Source organism: Saccharomyces mikatae, assembly GCF_947241705.1.
Source record: "Saccharomyces mikatae IFO 1815 strain IFO1815 genome assembly, chromosome: 15".
Classification (NCBI taxonomy): domain Eukaryota; kingdom Fungi; phylum Ascomycota; class Saccharomycetes; order Saccharomycetales; family Saccharomycetaceae; genus Saccharomyces; species Saccharomyces mikatae.
This window is the reverse complement of record NC_079270.1, coordinates 367,406-389,503: the sequence shown is the minus strand read 5'-3', so window position 1 is coordinate 389,503 and position 22,098 is coordinate 367,406. Positions and strand designations below refer to the sequence as shown.

At 37.7% G+C, this 22,098-nt stretch overlaps 11 protein-coding genes across 11 annotated transcripts; 5 read left to right on the top strand and 6 right to left on the bottom strand.

The window, feature by feature from the left end:
* Positions 1–233: 233 nt before the first annotated feature.
* Positions 234–1,580, bottom strand: HST3 (NAD-dependent histone deacetylase HST3; the record flags this gene model as incomplete). Its single annotated transcript, XM_056225666.1, has 1 exon — positions 234–1,580. One exon carries the CDS (start codon positions 1,578–1,580, stop codon positions 234–236), a length of 1,347 nt encoding a protein of 448 aa, XP_056079462.1.
* Positions 1,581–2,103: 523 nt separating this feature from the next.
* AHC1 (Ahc1p) lies at positions 2,104–3,807 on the top strand (the record flags this gene model as incomplete). Its single annotated transcript, XM_056225665.1, has 1 exon — positions 2,104–3,807. The coding sequence occupies one exon, from the start codon at positions 2,104–2,106 to the stop codon at positions 3,805–3,807; it is 1,704 nt and encodes a 567-aa protein (XP_056079461.1).
* Positions 3,808–3,955: 148 nt separating this feature from the next.
* Positions 3,956–6,094, top strand: DDL1 (putative carboxylic ester hydrolase; the record flags this gene model as incomplete). Its single annotated transcript, XM_056225664.1, has 1 exon — positions 3,956–6,094. The coding sequence occupies one exon, from the start codon at positions 3,956–3,958 to the stop codon at positions 6,092–6,094; it is 2,139 nt and encodes a 712-aa protein (XP_056079460.1).
* Positions 6,095–6,357: 263 nt separating this feature from the next.
* SFM1 (protein-arginine N-methyltransferase SFM1) lies at positions 6,358–6,999 on the top strand (the record flags this gene model as incomplete). The annotated part of the gene is made up of 1 exon (XM_056225662.1): positions 6,358–6,999. The coding sequence occupies one exon, from the start codon at positions 6,358–6,360 to the stop codon at positions 6,997–6,999; it is 642 nt and encodes a 213-aa protein (XP_056079459.1).
* A 630-nt stretch (positions 7,000–7,629) lies between these two features.
* Positions 7,630–7,902, bottom strand: MCO10 (Mco10p; the record flags this gene model as incomplete). The annotated part of the gene is made up of 1 exon (XM_056225661.1): positions 7,630–7,902. The coding sequence occupies one exon, from the start codon at positions 7,900–7,902 to the stop codon at positions 7,630–7,632; it is 273 nt and encodes a 90-aa protein (XP_056079458.1).
* Positions 7,903–8,568: 666 nt separating this feature from the next.
* On the top strand, positions 8,569–8,889 carry HSP10 (Hsp10p; the record flags this gene model as incomplete). The annotated part of the gene is made up of 1 exon (XM_056225660.1): positions 8,569–8,889. The coding sequence occupies one exon, from the start codon at positions 8,569–8,571 to the stop codon at positions 8,887–8,889; it is 321 nt and encodes a 106-aa protein (XP_056079457.1).
* Positions 8,890–9,102: 213 nt separating this feature from the next.
* Positions 9,103–11,304, bottom strand: SMKI15G1760 (uncharacterized protein; the record flags this gene model as incomplete). Its single annotated transcript, XM_056225659.1, has 1 exon — positions 9,103–11,304. The coding sequence occupies one exon, from the start codon at positions 11,302–11,304 to the stop codon at positions 9,103–9,105; it is 2,202 nt and encodes a 733-aa protein (XP_056079456.1).
* Positions 11,305–12,390: 1,086 nt separating this feature from the next.
* ROD1 (Rod1p) lies at positions 12,391–14,904 on the bottom strand (the record flags this gene model as incomplete). The annotated part of the gene is made up of 1 exon (XM_056225658.1): positions 12,391–14,904. The coding sequence occupies one exon, from the start codon at positions 14,902–14,904 to the stop codon at positions 12,391–12,393; it is 2,514 nt and encodes an 837-aa protein (XP_056079455.1).
* A 511-nt stretch (positions 14,905–15,415) lies between these two features.
* PET127 (Pet127p) lies at positions 15,416–17,953 on the bottom strand (the record flags this gene model as incomplete). Its single annotated transcript, XM_056225657.1, has 1 exon — positions 15,416–17,953. One exon carries the CDS (start codon positions 17,951–17,953, stop codon positions 15,416–15,418), a length of 2,538 nt encoding a protein of 845 aa, XP_056079454.1.
* Positions 17,954–18,271: 318 nt separating this feature from the next.
* On the top strand, positions 18,272–18,895 carry ERP4 (Erp4p; the record flags this gene model as incomplete). Its single annotated transcript, XM_056225656.1, has 1 exon — positions 18,272–18,895. One exon carries the CDS (start codon positions 18,272–18,274, stop codon positions 18,893–18,895), a length of 624 nt encoding a protein of 207 aa, XP_056079453.1.
* A 504-nt stretch (positions 18,896–19,399) lies between these two features.
* On the bottom strand, positions 19,400–21,676 carry RTS1 (protein phosphatase 2A regulatory subunit RTS1; the record flags this gene model as incomplete). Its single annotated transcript, XM_056225655.1, has 1 exon — positions 19,400–21,676. One exon carries the CDS (start codon positions 21,674–21,676, stop codon positions 19,400–19,402), a length of 2,277 nt encoding a protein of 758 aa, XP_056079452.1.
* Positions 21,677–22,098: the final 422 nt, after the last annotated feature.

Here is a 22,098-nt window from a genome sequence, read left to right as displayed (position 1 = left end):
TGGATGTTTCAAGTTTGATATGTGTATATACATATTAATTCTTTAACGCGATGAGGCGTTCTTTTTCATGTTTGTTTTTGTATTTTTCTTTATTGTCGGGCATGCAGATTACCATACATATATATATATATATGGGAGAATACAAATGAAAGATAGATTAAACATGTAATATATTATGCAAAGGGGAATTGGCTTCAGTTATTTACCACTAATTGATTTTATATTAGCTAAGTTTATGATGCTTGTGTGTCATCGAAAGTTGGTCGTATCTTGGCGCGTTTGCTCGTACCGACATGTTCCTCTTCGTCTTCCTCACTAGAGTTTTCCGGTGACAGTATTTTTCTCTTGACTCCATTTAATGATTTTATCTTCACGTTCAACTCGGTGTTTCCTTGGGCACTGGTGTGCTGGGGGCTTCTTAAAGGAGTTGTTGGAGGTGTGCTGATCGATTCCTTTTGAGCCTTCATTTGCTTCCTTAGGTCGCTTGCCTCTCTTTTCAATTGTCTTAATTTCTTGATCTGGTCTTGCGTCTTGAAGAAATCTGGTATTTGGGATTCGAGAAACGTGACCCAATTATCACAATCTGAATGGATTTGGTAGTCTATGATGCCATGCCAAGAAGAGTCGCCAATGAAAGTCTTGTTTACGAGGATAATCAACCCCCCACGGTCGTGAATTCTCTTGCTTAATTTTTTTACTAATTGTTTCACACCATCAACCTTCAAACTGGTACCCATAATAATCAAAAGATCAGGGTTTCCTCTGATTATATCAAGGTTTAGACCTTGTGTAATAATTTCGCAGGACGGGTGGTTTTCACCATAAAGAACAATATTCGGTCTCAAAACGCCCACGTTGGATCCGAGTGTTCGCTTCCCTTCGTTCATTCTTTTATTGATAAGCGCCTCACAATGTGGACACAATGGTAACTCACCTCTTCTTAAACAGCGAGACCAGTACCTGCTCCAGGAGAAAGTCTGGAAACACTTTGTGCATGAAAGAGTTTTCAAGTCGCCATGCAACTGGATAACGTCCAGATTTTTCCAATGCGAACTGAATGAGCTAAGCGACAGACACCTCCTATTCGACATAGTAAGCCCTATGCTTTCCTCTAGCCCATCGATGTTTTGCGTGTAACAGCGCAGCAGTTTGTTTCTATCTTTCAAGTGCGCGATGAACTTGTGAGTCTTGGTCGGTTTGGCCATCTGAACGTTCGAGTATAACTTCTCCATAAATTTGGCAAAAATGGAGATCTTGAAATCGTCTCTAAATAGGGAAATATCAAACATTTCCCTACCAGACTTGATGGACCAATATTGCGAAGAGTCCCTTTTCACTAGATCATATAGTCCATCAGAGGAGCGAAAGTCGGGAATTCCTGCATTACACGAAATTCCTGCCCCAGTCAAGCAAGCAATTCTCCTAGATCTACTCAATCGCTTGGTGATGCGCCCAAGAAGTTCATTATCGGTGCTAAGACTCATAATGTGTGCCAGTTTCTCAGTCTGCAGGGACGACGACGAGTCAGAGCACATCGAGCCCGATCGACTGGCAGGTGGCGAGGGCGATACTGATGTCATTTGTGAGAAGAAACGGTCTTGTGTTAGTATAGGAACCCTTGAGTTTCCACGCTAACTAAACACGTATTTGCGTTCGCTTGTGTTATATAACAGCGTACACACCAGATGTATTTCTGGGCACGAACTAACATTGTCTAGCTTTATTGACGTTTTCCCTTTTGCGGTAACCGTAGACTCTGCCGTTGTTCATGATATATTTCAAGGTAACCCGCAAGTGAGGGATACCCGTCACAGAAACACGTGCAGTGCATTCGCCACTGTGCATAGCCGCAGGAAGCGGGAAAAACAAACAAGGAAGAAGCAGGAAGAGCAGAGAGCAAGAACCCGTGTAAAAGAAGAAGTAGAAGAAGAAGAAGAGAAAGTTGGCCCGCCGAATGCGCATTTTACTTCTGGTGGTTTCCCCTTTTCTACGTCGCTAAGCTAGTGTTCCTTTACATTAACTCGTTCTAGTTTTCTGTATAGTATTGCTCTTCGGGTCCACTCGTCTCACGCGGCACTTTATATACATGGCCATCTGCTCACGATGAGTCCCACCCAAGATAAACAACAGCACCAGCGTCACCATCATATCTCCTCTTCATCGTTTTCTTCTAGGATGGTCAGTGTTTACCAAGTTACCACGCCCAAGTCTCCTCAGGATTTAGAAAACAACATGGATGAGCCTTTCAAAATGGGCACCGCCACCGGTAGTACGGACAAAGACAGTGAAAATACCCAGCGGTTGAAGTATGAATGTGCCAAGGGGGAGATACTAAATGTCCTGAACCTACATATAATGCTCAATCACAAGCATATTGGCCACTTGCGAAGAAATGTTCAAAAGGTCAACGCAAAACTGGCCCTCTTGAAAAGCCTCCATAACGATACGGGCCTACTGAACAAAATCGAACAAGCATATCAACTTAAAATAAAACAACGGCAACAGCATAACACCTTCGGCGGCCACCCTCATGACAGCATCGGAATAGACAACATAAACGGATCCTCCGCAGATTACAACGTATCATACCCTGTTCTATCGGATTACAACATGAATTGCCAGCCCCTATCTTCAAGCAGCAACACAAATCTGTCGACAGCACGCATGTCCCACCATCACTACCATACCAGAAGCAAGAGTAATGGGCTTTTGCTGGAGCCTTCCGTGCTTCGGCCGGCAAATTCGAATATAATAGACTACAGGTTGACCGGTTCCAAATCTATATCGGAAGCCATGAACAAACCCACTGTCGTTTCGTTGCCTCACTCCAAATCGGATGGGATTTCTTCACCCCGTTCCTCTTCAATCTCCCCTCTAGATGAACAGCAAGGTTTTCAAATACTCCCCTTTAAGCCAAGCCAAATGCATCTCAATCACAGGCGTAATTACAGTAGCACTTGTTTGACAAGCAATAGCGGTATCATTGGCAAAACTGAAAATAATGAGCCCATTTTTAGAAGATTCGACGGGATTTTGGTAATAATTAAGTGTTCCAAATGCGATCGTTCCGGCTTCACTTCCGCTCAAGGTATCGTAAATCATACACGGCTAAAACATTCCAAGTTATATTCCAGCCAACCATTGGCGGTTTTAAACAACCAAAAATTACTTCCTAATGATAAGCAAGATCCAGAAATTTTGTCCAAATTCGAGAAATTGAATCTAGACCCAAATAAAGAGTATCTTCCCTCTGATATTGCAATTCCTAAACCCCAGTCATCCATGGGCTCCACAGAAAACAATTCAAGGGCCCAAAAAACCATCAAGGACACTCCTCATCTAGAAAAATTATACAAAAACAAAGACGATTTCAAAAAATTGATTGATATGGTTAATGAAACTCCTAATGACTTGAATGAATTCTTAAAGCAGCGGGAACTACAATTAAAGCAACAGAAAGAACTGGAAGAAGAATCTCCCAAATCCGATGATGAGGCTTCGTATGTTCCCTCGGCGTCTCCCTCGGCAACAACTACAGCGCCGGCAACGACAGACCCTCCCTCTCCACCAGTGTTGTCCTCCTCTTTGCAAAGAAAACTGCTACGTAAGAGAAAGTTAGACTTGAATACCACTGTCGCCAGTGAAGATTTACCTTTAAGAGAAAGATTGAGAGCAAGTCCCACCGATAAAAAGCCAAGGAAAGCTGCCCTTTTGACTCATGAACTTGAATGTTCTACCAGTATCGCAAAGTCTTCTTCCTATTACAATTTAAGATCAAAATCAAGGCTACGTGGATCCCATACATAGTACTCTTTTATAAATAAGTAAATTACGTAATATAATATTCTGTTTGTTTTTTTGGCCTTATTGGTCGCTTGTTAAGAAAAAGTAGGTTGTGCTTTCCCTCTACAAGCCAATAACTGCTCAATATACTTGAAAAAAACGATTGAGAGGCATGCTGCGGCTTAGTCATCGATACTTCCGGGCCAGCACCTGTTTTAGAAACCTTTTCGTGAGGTTGCACCATACATACGTTCCATGGTTCTATGCCATAGACATACCCAACTCCAAACCCTATTTACCCACATACAAGACTTTTCAATCGCCTCAAAAATTCAAACCATTCTCCAATGATGACTCTAATCGTCTCGAAAAGGCTAGTAAGCACCAAGAAAGCAGGCCCGTTCTAGTCAACGAAGACTATCTATTCAAAGTAGACCTCTCTCAAATGGAATTATCTCCTACCTATTGGGAAGGCCCCACTTACCAGGTACGAAGGGGTATCTGGTTCGACTCCTCAAATCAACCTTTATCTAGTGATCTTACCCTGGAAATCGAAGGCTTATATAAAGAGGTCAAGTTCGATAAAAACAATAACGATGCGACCACAACACCCTCTACAGAGTTACAAGATATATTCAGGCTCAAGGGTAAATACCCAATCGATAAAGAAAATGGAAAAGAGCAGGACAAAGGGTCTGGCGATAAAGATGGGAATGAATCTTCTTTCAAGTTTATTTTATTTACTAATAAGCAAACCGCGTTTTTGCTATCGGATTTAGATGGCGGCAAACTGCAACTAGCCTTTTTAAGGTCTAATCTGGCCCAGTCTTTACCGATCAATGCTACAATGATTACAAGATCGTACAAGAAAACATCTTCGACATCAAACAAACAAACCTCTGCGGCAGGGAAAACACCCGACGCAGCTGTAGCAGATGGTAGTAGTAGCCCAAAATCAAGCAGTATTGAAACAAAATTAGAGAAGAAAGTTTCAAACCTTTTCGATGTGTCGGACTTCTTACAATTGTTCAACGGTAATGCAAATAAAGATCAAGCCGATGCAAAGAGCTTGGAAAAGCAAATGGAAACAGACTATAATAATGCGAATAATAACCAAGGTGCCAATGCTAGTAGCAAAATAAAGACTGGCAACAACCCAGGTGCAAAAGATCGAGAACATAGAAGCAACAAGAGAGATGTAGATAACTTAGTACTCTGTGTTCATGGTATAGGTCAGACTTTGGGCAAGAAGTACGAATACGTCAATTTTGCGCATACAATAAATTTATTAAGATCTAATATGAAAAAAATATACAACAATTCTGAAAAATTACAATCACTAAATACAGCATCTGATCACAAATGCAACTGTAATGTTCAAGTGCTGCCTATTACTTGGAGACATTCAATAAATTTCCAAACTGATGCGAAGGAGGAAAATATCGAAAATCCTGAATTACCAACCTTGTCACAAGTCACAGTAAATGGTGTGCTACCCCTGAGGAAATTATTGGCAGATGGTCTCTTAGATATTTTGCTGTATGTCGAACCATATTACCAAGAAATGATTCTTCAGCAAGTAACCTCTCAATTGAATAAAACATTCCGAATTTTTAAAGAATACAACCCAGAGTTTGAGGGGAAAGTTCATTTGGTGGGCCATTCTTTGGGCAGTATGATATTGTTCGATATTCTGTCTAAGCAGCAAAAATATAAACTGGAATTCCAAGTAGACAACCTATTCTTTATTGGTTCACCAATTGGATTGCTAAAGTTAATTCAAAGAACCAAAATTGGTGACCGTTCAGAATTTCCTAATGACTTGGAGAGAAAATTGACAGTACAAAGACCGCAATGCAAAGACATTTATAATGTTTACCACGTTTGTGATCCCGTCTCTTACAGGATGGAACCCCTTGTGAGTAAAGAAATGGCACATTACGAACAGACTTACTTACCTCATTGTAGTGAAGCCTATGGATTGACCTCAAAAGTTCTGCAATTTGGTGAAAACATATGGAAAGATTTACCTAGTATTGATGAAAATGATTCGCAATCCGGGAAAATTTTGTCAGGAAAAACTGACGTCAAACTATCAAAAAACCTTACGAAAATGCTTACAAATTTAAATTACACAGGACGTTTGGATTATGCCATGTCGCCAAGTCTGCTAGAAGTCGATTTTATATCCGCTATAAAATCGCACGTTTCTTATTTTGAAGAACCTGATATTGCAGCGTTTATCTTGAAAGAAATCTTAACCAACCATGAAAATGTATCCGAAATATATGTGAAAAATAAGAAGAGTTGATCAAATAACAAACACAGTGTACAATTTGCTCAAATTTTTGTATTCCTTTATTTCTTTTCCCTTATTACTTCTATGCTTTTATATTGCGGGTAATGATAATTGGCATCTTTTCAGTTCCCTCCTGCTCGCTATTCTAATCTTGAAAATTTCGACAAGCTCATCGAGCATTGCAAGTGACTATATCTTTCTTTCTTTTGCTTTAAGTGTGTATTTTTAAATGAGGACATAGATCGAGAGAGCAGTAAAAAATTACGTTAGATACGATGAAGTACATTATTGAACATATGGAGGAAGGATTCAGCGAATGGGTCATTTTAGAGTATAGCCAAATATTAAGAGAAGTGGGACCTGAAAATTTAGTATTATCATCGTTACCTGAGGGTACGACTGAGAAAGACATCCCAAAAAAATTATTAACACTTGGTTTAAGATGGACAACAAAGGATTTGAAGGGCATTAATGAAGATTTCAAGGATCTGGAGGCTCTAAAAGACGGCAGAGTTTGCTTATTGGATCCTAGGGCTACTATCGATTTACAGCCTGAAGATGCTGCCAAATTTGACTATTTCGTATTTGGCGGTATACTAGGTGATCATCCTCCAAGAGATCGTACCAAAGAACTAAAGACTACCTATCCAAATCTGCTAATTAGCAGAAGACTTGGTGATAAACAAATGACTACAGATTCGGCCATTAGGACAACACAGTTAATTATTAAAGACCAAACTGGATTTGAAGACATCAAGTTCATTGACTACCCTGAATTCAGATTCAATAAAAATGAAGCGACGGAAATGCCATTTAGATATGTCCTTGATAAAGAAGGTAAACCAATTTTGCCCGAAGGGATGTTAGATTTGATCAAGAAGGATTCAGCTCAAAGTTTGGACGATCTATTGATGTAGATGAGAGTAATTCTTTATGGAATATTCTATAGTCATGGTAGATAGTGTTAATTTCTCGTTAGAGGATTAATTGAAATGTTCATTATCGTGACTTTACTCACTCTGTATATAATTCAAAAATGAAATCGAATGAAAGAATCAAGGTTATAAGCCTGTGAATACATCGTTTCTGTCAGTAGTTCTTACTCATCGCTTGAGTTCCTGCACTTCATGCTACGAAATTACAAGAGAATTTTATCGGCTGTTTCTATGTTTCCTCTGTTCTCGAATTCTTTTATTATCTTTATTACATCTCTTGTGTCTAAATAGCGAACATGCTAGTAGATTTTTCTGCTAGTATGATTTTTGCGGATTTGAACTATTCTTAAAGTAACAACACGGATTCCAACAACTAAGTTTTTTTATACTTCACAATTGGCCCAACATTTTCTAAATGCTATTAACTGTTCCTTTCATCATCTTTTTGCTATTCAGAATATATTGAAATATATGAAGATAATGTATATCTACATAAAGAAAAGAATGTTAAATGGCTGATCGCTAAAAATATCAAAGGCAATTATACTACATAAAATTTAATTTTTCTTTTAAATGGAACAACGAAGACTACCATTTTAGGGATAGTAAATTCTATGATCCCTTGGCCTTCGTATCTTGCTTTGCATCTTTCTCCAAATCATTTAAAAATCCCTCAATACTCTTCATAACATCATCATCCTTCCCATTAATGTTGGCAGTCTTATCATCTTTTTTTTCGTTCAAATGCGAAATATCCTTAGCTTCGTTACTACTCTTTGGTTTCATCGTGAAATAGTATGTCACTGCAGCTGTAACAACCCCCGTAGATATAGCCAATACATGAGGCTGAACGGTCTTTCCAAGTATTTTATATGCAGCACCCATTTCAATAGCAAGATTTAATATGTTTTGCGCTTGATCTTGTGAGAGCTGGAAACTTTTCCACCCTTCTTTTATAACCAAACAGCCATTTACCCTTAAACTGCTCACTGTTGTTATCTACTGTCAAAACCTCCTTTAGTTACCCGGAGTTTTCCTTGCGTTTTAAACTCACGATATTAAAGTCCTTGTATTTTAGAAAATGTATTTTCTCCAGCGTGAGTTAATTCCATTTGATAAGAGAGTGTTTGCTTACTGCTCCTCTCCTTGCTTCTTCAGTAACCTCCTCTTTCAGGTGACAAACACTTCCCTCAGGACAATTGAGAGATGAGGATTCACGGCTTTAGCTCTCCATGCGTGTGTATAGTATTCTTATCATGGTCACAGTGGTAATTGCTTCTATAAATGCTAGGTTTGGTAAGGTAAATGTCTATCTCTTTAGGGTTTTTTATTAGCCGCCCAGTTTCAATCTCGAGAAAAGTCGGTAACGGGGTAATAATCGTCATCAATGATAGAAATTTCTAGAATCTTATAATAAGAAAAAGAAGCCTCAGTGTATAAAATTAGTCAACTTGCTAATGCCAAGTAACTTCTTTTCAGTACTTCAATTTGAATAATTTTTATTAGCAAGCTATTGACCAAACGTCTCACTGTTAATTAATAAAGAAAATAATGTCCACCCTTTTGAAGTCCGCTAAATCCATCGTTCCATTGATGGACCGTGTTCTTGTTCAAAGAATTAAAGCACAAGCAAAGACAGCATCCGGATTGTATTTGCCTGAAAAAAATGTGGAAAAGCTAAACCAAGCAGAGGTTGTTGCCGTAGGCCCAGGGTTTACTGATGCTAATGGTAATAAGGTTGTTCCTCAAGTTAAAGTTGGTGACCAGGTTTTGATTCCACAATTTGGCGGTTCTACCATTAAGTTGGGTAACGACGACGAAGTTATTCTTTTCAGGGACGCTGAGATTTTGGCCAAGATTGCCAAAAACTGATGACGATGTTGTTTTTCTTCTGCGGAGATTTTATATACATACTTAATATGTGTGTACGTGTAAATAGGTCATTATGTATGACAGGAAAAGAGAAATAAGATTAATGTCTTCTGCCATCCCATTGCTGCCCTAACTGTCTGCTAATGAACTTTTTGTTTACATCAATGAATTGACTGGAAAGGTAGAGATGTGTGATGCCTAGAAACTATTGACTTATATTTTACCGAATGAAAATAATGACTTCTTTTTCTTTTTCTTTTTTTTTTTCTTACCATTACTAGCATCGTTTTCCATAACATCACTACTGCTGCTATTTCTTCTACTAGATGTTTTATTCCCGGAGGAACTTCCACTTTTGAACACCTTGAAGATTCCTACTCCTCCCCCAGTAAAAGTATTTACAGTACTGAAGCTGGATGAGCTTTTTCTAGACCCCGCACTACTAGAAGAATCGTTTGTTTTGATTTTCCTTAACGTACCAGCACTTTTTACCTTCCTCAAGGAAATGCTATTGTCAGTACTACCACTTTTATCAGAGGGATCAAACGAATTTTCTTTTTCGTAAGAAATACTATGCCTCATATCAGGCAAGTTTCTGACTTTACCAAGAGCAGCTCTTCCATCTTTGTGTTTAACAGAGGTCGCAAATTTAATTTGGGATGTAGGTGAGCTGCTGAGTTTAATGGTTTCTGAGGTATCTTGTTCTTCTGAGGAAGAATATGGTATCAACGATTTCCTAAATTTTGTACCTTTGGGCTCATTACCTATCAGAGCATTTTTGAAGTTAGTGATTTGAGAACTGTGACAGGATTGCGATAAATTATTGTCAGGCAGTGTCTCTATGATTAGAGAAGATTTCAAGGATTCTTTGATTATGATATCAATCTTGGTCAACAAGACCTTTTCTGTAATAGATTCCCTATCTTTTTCACACTTTTGCAATTTTTTTATATCACCAGTAATCTTCTTTCTTGAGTGTTGCGCAACATCTACTAACTTCTTCCGAATAGAATCCTCAGAAGCTTTGGGGTGTTTTTTTATGTAACCTTGTCTTTTGAGGTCTTCTGTATATGAATCTATGGAGATTTGCGAAGAAATAACTGATATTATATTCTTCTTGAGTTGTGAACTGTTCATGCTACCTCCGTCCCCATTTTGATACTTTGTATAGTTATTATCATTGCTATTGTCAAAATGTTCATTCACTTGTTTTTGCAAGTTTAGTTCAAACGAGTACATTCTTTTTGAGGGAACGACAAATACAGGAATTGGATAACTAACAGGAAAAACATCAGTTAACTTTTTGGATTTATATGTAATAAGATTTTCATTTCTTTCATGCTTTAAAGTAGCAAGAACTAAGAAATCTGGGGTATGGACATTAATAGCATCTATCAGGGTCTTTTTAGTTTTACCTACAACTATTTCCAAAGTAACCTTGACTGATATTTTGGCAAATTTCACAAGCTGGAGAATATAATCGAAGATCTTACTTAATTTTTTGTTGATGACTTCTTTTTGATATCCCGATGTCCATTCTGTGTCATCCTTTGACTTTTTTTTCTTGTTGGATATCAGTCTTGGTAATGTAGTTATAACCACAATATGATCCAGGTTTCGTGCAAACTTGCAAAGGGTCCAATCTAGAGCAACCCATGTATGTTTTTTTCCGTTAATGTAGCAAAGTATCGTTTTAGGGTTATTAGAATATCCAACCTTCTGTTGAAAGATCTTATGTTTTCTTTTCTGCTCTTTCGTACAAGGTACAGCATCATCGTCTCTATACATCGGTTTAATGCGTTCCTCGGAAAATATAAGTTCTGGATAAGTGAACCATTCTTTCTTCTTATCCAGCCTTTCATTTATTTGTGATTTTCTTTGGCGCCGCAATCTCATCCAGTTTTTCTCAAACCTGTTTATCATCAATGCTTCATTAGTAATCACAGGCGCACTTGGATAATCTCTCCTTACTATTTTTCCATTCTGGGAAACCAAGAAATATTTCCTAATGTCAGCATTCTTCTCCAAGAACTTCGAGGATCTCAATGGAGATCTGTTGACTTCTTGTTTATTGTCTTTTCTAGTATTCAAAGAGGGTGATGATCGGAATGCGTCTCTCAAATAATATTGTAAATTCGGCGAAAAGGAGTCTGTTTCATTATCATAACACTCTTCCATTGTGTAATGATTTGGAACCGGTACCCCTTTGAATCCCTCTCTACTGTCATCTATAGAAGAATAACCTACAGTAGAAGGCACGGTGTCAAAGGCGACTGAAGGTTGAAAACTGTCTTTCTTTTTGGGTTGTCCCTTTAGGTTTTTTCTGTTTATTTCTTTAAACTTTGGTCCTGGTACATTGAAGGAGATGTTCCTATAGCAGGTTTGCAGGTCGTAGTCCCGGCAAACAGAAACCATGATAAATTTATTGTTGTTTTGCCAGGGAGGGGCCTGATCTATAGCAAACTTAAAAACCAGGAAGTATTTGTTAAGGAAGACCTATTATTTTAATAAGCGTTGGTCCAATGTCTTTACTTTCTGAATCTATGCATCGGTTGGTATATTAAGGAGGTGTGAAATCTTCAAAAGGCTTTAAGTATGTATGTATTAGCGTCTTACTACTATCAGTAGTAGATCGCCATTCACAAAAAGCAGCCCCCTCTTAAAACTCAGCCGCGCAAGCTTTGAAGGGGGCGAGTGGCTGAAACGGAACGATCTTCTAGAAGGCTGATTAAGCAGTATTGGAATGATGAGCGATACAAGGCTAGCAAGAACATAGCAGATTGTGGAACGAGAAAGAGTGGTTAATCGATGCATACCATAACTGCGAATGATCCTACATCAGTTCTTTTTTGGTGAAGATTAACATTTAAAATACTGTAATTGTAAGCATGAGATAATCGTTCGATTGACATTGTCAGCTGTACTTAAGGCACATCAATTTAACATATAAATAATAAGTTCAGTAGGTTCACAGTTCAATTAAGTACATGAAATAGAATAGATCGCGTGTATTCAAGATCTTCATAACTTTTAATGCATGATTAAACAATTCGGCAAAGTCAAAAAAATGTGGAGAAGAAGTACTAAAGAATAAATACATCAAAGCACATTGAATTCCATCGAGAAGATAACCAGATATGTTTACAACTGTCGGGAAAATCTTTTTGCAAAATCATTTAGCAAACATGAAGGATACTTGTCTTTGCCAGTTTTGAAATGAAGATCTATTGAATGTTCTTGTCCCAAGAATAATGACGCAATAAAAATTAGGCCTCAAATTCTGTCCGGCAAAATGAGAGTGGTGACTTTCCTATATAATTCGGCAAGGATGTTCTATATTTTACAAATACTAACGGATTGTATTTTAATCATTATATTATCATTTCAACTAACGTGAAATATGAAAGCAATCTATCAAACTATATATGCACAATTTACAAACTTATATGGACTATTATTTTTATATTTTCACTGAAGTTCGGAGGCTAAGAAGAAAGCAGACTATGAGCGATCCCGTTTCGTGAACATCTCCATTAAATTAGCAAATGAACCTGTTCCTTGTCTTAATGGTGAGTTGCTGTTATTGCTACGAAAAGATGAAGAACGTGATCTTCGCGTGTCAGTTGGGTTCATAGAGTTATCTTCTGCTTTTTGTTTAGGCTCAGTTTTATCAATAAACGAGTTGTTTTTGGTACCTGAATTATTCGCCAACGATGGTGTCATATTAAACGGAAAGTGTCTGCTTCCTGAACCATTTTTCGTTGATGTGAAAGAAAGATTTAGATTGAAGGAGCTATCTGTGTTGCTTCTCGTCAATTGCTGTAGAGATACCGAGGATCCATTTTTATTTTTTGGCAATGGAGAGTGGGATAAGTATGTCCTGCTTGACGAGCTTTTCACGTTATTAGAACTCTTGCTTGAGCCCGGAAGGGGCAACAAAGACGACGTAGACTTATGATGAAGTATTTGTGGTCTTTCTAGCTCAGTCTTTTTGTTTTCTTGAATGTCGACTTCTTCTTCTGGATAAGCTGGAGGAAGATCCTCGCCAATCATGTCAAATTTCATGGCTTTATCGTATGAGGGAACTCTGCTCAAATCTGTCAATTCTAATTCGTTCTTCAAGGAGGTAGAAGAAGTTTGGCGACTGTAAGAGTTCCGCCTTGACAAATGCGCGAAACTTGGTGTTAGCGAAGGACTATTCAGCCCAGCATTAATGTTGGGATTGTATCTATTTCCGTAGGTACTGTTGCTGTTTCCACTGTCACCAACTGTCGAGTAATTATTAACCAAATTCAAGCTACTATTGTTAACGCTGTCCCCTCGGGATTCACAATTATTTAACCTGTCACCTTCAATCTTGATTTGAGGATTTGGTGCCAAAAACTGTTTGTTGCTGTTGTTGCTATTATTGCTATCAGATATATACAAGTTTTGAATATCGTGAAGAGCCTGTGATTCAATGGCGGCTATAGGTGCCGGTGTTGAAGTTTCATCTTGATTAGTGACCTCACCATACACGCGATCATAGATGTGATTGCCATAGTTGGGAGGTACCATTAAACTAGTTACCATAGTCGCATCAGTAGCTGTAGAAGCTTCCGCATCAGTGTTATTGATGTTTAAAATGGATCCAGACACTATAGTTGGCATTGAAGACAATTGTAACGCGGATACAGATCTTTGAAAAATTACGTCTTCCTCAGTGTCATTTGTGAAGCTCTTGTTGCTGAAAGAATTATCATGTTGGGATGATACTTTATATGAAGGGCCAAACGTACTGAGAGTTCTTTCGATGACATCGGAAGTCTTTACGTTAACTGGAACGAACGGTGAAATGAATAATTGAACTGGTAGTGCCGCGCGCAATTCAGATATATGGCCGTCTGGATTGAGTAAACTTATAGTAAACTTTATTTTGTGGCGAACTTTAATATTAGATAAAATGCGGCAGTCTTGAGAACATTTAGTCAAGCTTGCAGGTATGTTTAATAGAGCTTGAACTTCCCATTTATCTTGAAATTCACCTATATCTGTATCAATTCCCCCGTCTGCACCTTCATTTAGGCTCCTCCTCTTTTTTATTTGAGCAACATGTTTCAAAGGATCTCTCAGTTTTAGCTTGGCCACTACTCTTTCTTGGCTAATAATTCCTCCAAAGCTACCACAGTACTGAGAACTTTCCATTAAACTAATTCTGATGGGACCTAGTTTTAGTCCTTTTAATACAGGAACAATTAAGATATTTATCATGGCGGAAGAACCGATAGCAATCGCCTTGGATGGAATAGATATTGTATAATCGACTTTTTCAGGCCAGGAGTTATCTACTGATACGGTTTCTGATAACTCAACTGCATCCGTAGCTAGTGTTCTAATAACCCTTAGATGTTTTTTACAGATTAAGTCGGGTTGCTTAGGTCTTTCGATGGTAGCCTCTAGAGTATAAGTGACGGCAGCATTTGGTAGACCTTCAACACTCTCCAATAACGAACCAGGAATGATTGCACTGAAAGGAAACTCGTAGTTACCTTTTACTAAGGTGTGATAGTTTTTGCTTGTACTTGTCTGGCCATTACTAGATATCAACGATGCAGTAGAAAGGGATCTTTTCCTTATGGGCAATGCTGCTAAATTTGTTGAGGATTTACTAGAAATAGTCATTTTACCATTATTATGATTATCATACAAGTTTTGGAAATAACTTTTTATATTGAAATCATCCCAAAAATGAGAATATATGTTTCTCTCAAACTTTGAGTATCGTTTATGTGGACCATGAACAGTTTGTAAAACCGTTGGAATATTAAGTCTCAACCTACCAAAAAGTCGTAAAGCCAATGACTTGATTTGAATTGGCTCCGTAATAGACAATACAATTGTACCAGATAGCAGGACAGAAGATGCCTCATCAGGAGGACCTTTTATTAGCAAAACATCATTGTCCAAACTTCTGAGTCTAATGTCAAATAGTAATGGCTCTTTTGAAGGTCGAGATGACGATGATGATGAAAACATTGATATTTAAAGGAAAAAGAAGTAAGTGATGTGAGGAAGTCGCGATGATATCTGTTAGTTTGTATCAGTAGCAATCTACACCTTTTTGACTTCTACATTTTAGATAAGTCACCCCTGTTATGTTTTTTTTTCGCTTATACAATGAATAACGGTGAAAATTGGGAAAGCCCAGCCATACGAAAATAAGCTACAATATATAGGGAATAGAAAGCTCAAAAATGCCCCGAGCCCATCAGTCCCAGGGTTATATCTGATTGATAAAAAATTATGTACAGTTTCCAATCCTCATAAATTTGTCATTTCTTGAAGCTTAAGAAGCCTTATTTTAACTTTATCGCTACTATAAAAATAATCGGCTCTAAGAGAGTAATTTTCTGAATGAGTTGGACATTACTTACAAGAATAATGCATTATATGGACGTACCTACTAAGTGTATAATAATTACACGAGTTAAAGGATGTGAGTGAGAAACATCAAAAGGATGAAACTACTTTTTCCACATGAAGTTTATTATTTTTTAATATGGAGGTTGTTACTCCTTTCCAGTAGCTTCCTTCGAAGGGCACCCTTCTTGGCATATGCACGCAGCTTTGTTTGTAGTCGCGTAGGGCCAAAATTAGATGGTCTTTTGTTACTTCCACTCTCACGGTGATCCCTGCGGGCTTGAAGTAATTTGATTCGATTAATTATTTCATCCTTTTTGGATATATCGGGCTCCTGGCGTGTAATAACTTGGTTTTTTAATGCGTTTAATTTGACATCCAAATATTTTAAGTATAAACTCCTTAAAGTTCGTTTATCGATGATATCGGTGAAAGTAGAATTCACCTCCCAAGTTGAAACATCTGATGCGTGAAAAAAGTTTGGAGTCTGTGTAGACGGTATATCTTTGTACCAGTCCCGCTTCATCATGCCAGAAATATATTCACGGGCTTCAGCGTCTAGAAGATCGTTCTTCTTTGAAGCAAAAGCAGGTAGATGTGTAGTATTAGGATGATGATGGTAAAAATGCTTAACGTTTACTTTGAAGCCAACCAAGGAATTTAAGCTTTCTTCTAAAATATTTTCATTATATGAGCGGAGACCTCTTAGTTCATTAGCTAATTGTTCGTTTGAAGTGTCCTTTACCAGCAGTGATTTATCTTCATATCCTGAAGATAACGGCAGTGCTACAATATTGAGCACCGGTTCGTTGAAGAAGCGGCCACTTTTAGTCTGCTTTTCTTCAACTTCAGTTTTGAGCATTATTTTACATTTTTCCCACTTCGTGTTGTTCGAGTTCAGTAACTGCTCAACGTGTTTCAGAATATTACTAAAAAGTTTCATAGAAAGTTTAAATTCTCTATTAGCCACTAAACAAGCAATCTTTCTGTCGTCCCGGTTATAGTGTAGAATGTAGTCCTCCTCACCATATATTCCTTTTGTGATTTCGTTCTTCTGCTCTAACAAGTTATCAAATCTGCTGTTATATGAAGAGTGGATTATGTAATCTAACTCATCTAAAGGTAGATACTGGAATCCAAACATTTTAGAGATATTGTGGTATGCAACAAAAATACCATCCATTTTGCCGATTCTGGCTTGTAAAGAATATTTTAAAAGTGCAGACCTTATTAATTCGAAATATTCTCTTTCTAAAGATTCAAATTCTCCATAAACCTTATCTATTTCATAGCCGGTTCGATTGTTGTTATTCTCTACATGCGATAGGTCATACCTAATGGCAGAAACAGCTCTTGTTTTTAGATCAAAGACGCCGGTTCCAGGTAGATTTGGATCATATGCATCTAATTGAGACCTCACAATGAACTCGTCTATGCTAGAATAATGATAGTTTTCAGTTTTCGAACTAGTCGGAGGCTTTTCCGTTAGGAAGTCTTCAAGATAATGTCCTAGTACGGATAAGACTATTTCTCTATCTAGGCTTCTATCTGAATCAATAGAACAAATACCGTTCTTCTTCTTTCTCAGAATAACTGCTGACGGGAAATATGCACTTTCCGAATAATTGCAGTTTTTTTGAGGGAAGTTTTTAGAGATTGAAGAATCAATGATATTTAACCTTCTAAAATTGGATAGAAGGTAGTGCAACTGAGAAAGTATTGAGGTCATGGAGCTTGATGAAGATATATACTTTTTTTTATGATAATTGGCGACTTTTAATAGAGATTCATCTTTATGGGGTGTGATGAAAATTGGTTTGGATTGTCTACTCTCAGAATGATCAGTACGTACATCCTCTTCACTTTTTCTCTCCAAATACTCCGGATTAATATTCTCCACAGCAGGATCGAAATTATACATTCTACTTCTATTGTCCCTCAGTTTTTGTAACGATAAAGGTTGGTATAGCACCCTGGTCAACCCATGGCCAATCCTAGGAGGCTTTTGGTCGTGTCCTTCAATCCCACTTTGATTGTAAGGTACCAATGCGTGTCTCATCTTTTGGACATTGATCCGGAAAGTGTATGAAGTGCTAGTAGGATACGTTCTGCTAGTGGGATACGTTCTGTTATTGGGATACGTTCTGTTATTGGGATACGTTCTGTTATTGGGATACGTTCTGTTATTGGGATACGTTCTGTTATTGGGATACGTTCTGTTATTGGGATACGTTCTGTTATTGGGATACGTTCTACTATTGGGATATGTTCTGCTGGTGGGAGGTATCCTGCTAGTAGGATATGTTCTTTCCTCCGTGTGTTTCAAATACCTATTATGTCTATACTCCTTCTTTATATTTGTTTTCAGTAGATTAATCGCTTTATCCATTTCTTCCGTATATTTCTGTCGACCTTCCTTGTCCTTGTTTCTTGCCTCCTCTGCTGTAGAATTTGTGTCGTATATTTCATCTACCATCTCTAAAGCACTGTGTAAATCTGAATGTAATTTGTTAGGTGTCTCTCTTTCACTTGTAGCATTTGTGGAAGCACCGCTCGTGTGGTAAGTCGATCGCCTATAACAGCTCCTAGCGACACGACCTATGCTGTAAACCTCAATGGAAAGAGGTGCAGACAGAAATCTACTGCTGTAGAAATTCGTCATCATAACTATAAAGGTATCAAGCACAATGCTGCTCTTTTTCGTGCTCTCGCTAGTGCCTCATTCATGTTACGTTCTCACATATTTGTCTCTTGTTAACCAACGGCATTTGACGAAACGCGCTTTACTATGGGCTACTTTTTTTCACTATTTCTCTTTTTTTGATGTGAATTCTTCAAGGATACGTGATTGTAAACCTAAGCTTTCTGTTTGAACAACCCCCCTCTATACTGAGAACGTATTCCCGGCTCTTTTCAAGTATTTGTGCCAGGGCTATTTAATTATTTTTTGATAAATATGCGTTCTCAATCACCGCTAGGAATTATGTGTGTTTTTACTTTAGTTACAATTTTGCTTACTTCATCTTTGTTAGGGCATGCATTCTCCTCTAATTATGCTCCAGTAGGAATATCTTTACCTGCTTTTACCAAAGAATGCCTCTACTATGACTTATCCTCTGACGAAGATGTGCTTGTGGTCAGTTACCAAGTTTTAACTGGTGGGAACTTCGAGATAGATTTCGATATAACCGCCCCTGATGGCTCTGTCATTGTTACTGAAAGACAAAAGAAGCACTCTGATTTCCTACTGAAGTCATTTGGTGTAGGTAAGTATACCTTCTGTTTAAATAATAACTACGGCACTTCCCCAAAGAAAGTCGAAATTACCTTGGAAAAGGAGAAGGAAATCGGTTCTTCTCATGAAAGGAAGGAGGATATCATCGCAAATAACGCTATTGAAGAAATTGATAGGAATCTTAATAAAATCACAAAAACAATGGATTATTTAAGAGCCAGAGAATGGAGAAACATGTATACTGTGAGTTCTACTGAGTCAAGATTAACGTGGCTATCGTTACTAATTATGGGGGTGATGGTAGGCATCAGTATAGTGCAGGCTTTAATTATTCAATTCTTCTTCAGTAGTCGCCAAAAAAACTACGTATAGACTGCTTTTGAGCGCCTATAATTGCTAAAAAACTATATCAAGGGAAGCATTCTTTTTTTGTATCATGATCCTTTTTTGGTTATATAGTTATTTATGAAGTCCCCTAATATTTTAGTTCTCGGTAACCAAGAATAGAGAGACAAATATACGAGAGATGTTGAAGTGAGTAATAAATAAAAGAAATAGAGAAGGAAGAGGACAAGCGGAAAGAAGAATGAAGAAATATTTGGAAAATGTATAAAAAAGAATGGAATGAAGAGATGGTAATTTAAGTTACTCGAATAATGATGAAGACCATCGTCCTAGTCTCACGATAAAGCCATCATTCAATTTACTTAACCCTGTTATAGGCATATTCGAATATTTGGAGGTCTTATATTTAGCTTTTTTGTCAAATTAATCCTTTTATTACTAATTTTTGTTTCTGTGGATGTTGCTTCAATTTCAAAATGTGGTAAGCTCCATACTTCCTCGTTTGTCGAGCGTTCTTGATTAGTTTTAAGCTCACTGTATCTCATTTTCACTACCGTTTTCATTCTCTTCATTTAACGTGTCATTTTCATTTCCTATGTTGAAATTGTTTCTCAATTCAGGATTTTTAGCTGTATATTGATCTTTGTCGTTGTTAATTCTTAGGCTTTTTACATACTCTTCAAGTTTGCTCCAGTTTTCTTCACGTTGTACCTTACGCTGCTGGGTTTCTTTTACACTTGATAAGTACAAAGCATTACAGTTTTCGTACAATACTGGATTGGTTTCCAAAAAAATTTTCAAGGCTTTGAATGCCATTGCATGGATTGCCCTATTCCATGAACCGGAATTAATAGCTTGCTCAACAAGCATGTAAGGGTCCGAGATGTTATCTTCACCATTTGCAGTATCTAGCTCTAACTGGGATGTTAGTTCATATAATGCAGGAAATATAATAGGCAGAATGACTTCGGCATTTTCGATACATAAATTTAAGAAATACTCATTATTCCAATAACTTAAAACTTTTTCTGCAACTTGAAAATGTGGAGAAGAAATACACTTCGCTAATTGAACAAATAATGGCACTTCGACTTTAATGAACTCCAAAGGTTCAATCACTTCAAATATATCCTCGATTTCATTTAGAAACATTATCTCCTTTGTAGAATTTATTTTAGGCCAATAACGCAATAAGCCCATAACTACCTCTTCAGTTAATAGAGGATCTTTTTCGAGAAATTGTACAATACAGTATGCCAATTGCGGGTGGTATAATGATAAACAACGAACTTTGTGTAATGGAATTAATATTCTCACCAAGAAAACTTTGTGCTCTTCTTTTAGTGGAAGTGCAAACCCATTAATTATTGAACCCAATATTTCTAAAAGTTCTGCCACACCGTTAAATTTCTCAGTTTCATAAATAAACTGCAAAAAAATATTATTCATTGACCTACGAATAAAGCTTCTTAGTGATAAAAACTTCCCGTATATCCTGTGTAATGTCGTTTTCAAGCAATCTCTCTCTCTGATGTCCTCGCTGTCAAACAATTCCAGTAACCTCAAAATGAAGTCTTGATCAATGTACTGTTTGGCGATTTGATGATTGAAATCAGGACTTTCCACAAATCTTAGGAAGAATTCATAAACTGCTTGCATGTGAGGCCAAGCTAACTCGTTAACCGGTTCGTCTTCATCTGGGTCATAAATATCGCCAACCGGATTTACTGGTGGTGGAATCGGTCTGAATAAATTGACTTTAAACATGTTTACCACATGAGCGTACATCTCATTCGTATAAGTAAATCTATTTGTCACAAGAAATTCTATTAGCTCATCTAAAGTGCTTCTTTTGATTTCTTTACCTTGAATGTCGAAACTTGGATCATTAAAGTCAAACATAGTATTACATTGGTCAACTTTAGCAATGAATAAGGGAATTCTTTCTTCAGGAGAAACCTCATTGAAATTTGGCAATTTTGTCAATGGCGTATATCTAGAGGGTTCAAACCTAGACGAAGAATGACGTTGAGGAGTCTTAATTAACTCCAAATCTGTATCGGGATTAAGTTTTGTAGGTGTTGGTAACCTTTCAAATGAGTGAGATGATCTCGGAATGTCAATACTTTGTGAAGAAGAGTGATTCACATCCTGAGCATTACCACTATTGGGATTCATATTGTTATTGTTACTTATAGCGTTTTCTACGTCCGAAGAGACTACTGTTCCTGTAGCACTCGAAATGGGAGATGATGGAACAGCAGACGCCGCACCTAGTAAGGAAGGATGGGCATGGTCTTCGCCTTGTGTACTTTTATCGTCCTTGGTAACAGTAAGTACTGGCGTAGAATTCCTAACAGCGGTAGAAGATGAAGAGGATTCTTGTTTCTGAATTTGTGGTGGCTGCTGTGATTGTTTAGCCTGTTCTTGCCCTTTTCTTGAACTTGTTTTCTTTGTGGAACTTGAACCGGAACGACTGACACTTGAGCTTCTACTACTACTGCTGCTGGAAGCAGGTGTTGTGGTTGTTTTCGTTTTTGAAGTAGAGCTACTATGATGCTTCCCTTGGGAGGAAACGCTGCCTGATACCTTGCCCCTTTCAGTCGTAGACTTTGATCCAGTGCCGCTGGTAGTATTACTGTGAGTAGTACCGTGAGGAGAACTATTAGATGAAGTTGGTTTTTTTGATGTGGATGAGGCAGCGGAAGCCTTCTCTTTTTCTTTTTCTTTGTCCTTCTTTTTGCTGCTTGAAGAAGAAGAAGACCCGGTGGTCTTCTTTATCAATCTTTGCTTGAAACCACGCATCATATTGAGCAGCGATCGTTTGAAAATAGCACGTGCTTATGGGTCTCTACTAAGTACAACTTTTATACAAAACAAAAAAAGCTAGCTGAAAGACGGTTTATGGGGAAAACGGTTTATATTATTATCTAACAACAGAGAAGGAAAAAGCAAAATTGAGGGGGGAAGGAAGAAATGCAACCGAAACTATTCACGGTGGTGATGGTTTATATATGAAACGAAAAAATTGTCAATGAAGTGACGAGATGTACCGAAATAATTACCAATTGAAGCAAGAAACAAGAGTAGTTTCATACATTTAGTAATAAGCAACTCTCTGATACTTTTTTTCTCTTCCTCGCCAGCCGGGATAGGGGGCTGTGACCCGGTGAAAAAGCCCGTTGTTGATTTATTGTTATTATATGGTTCTTCGAACATACACAAAAAAG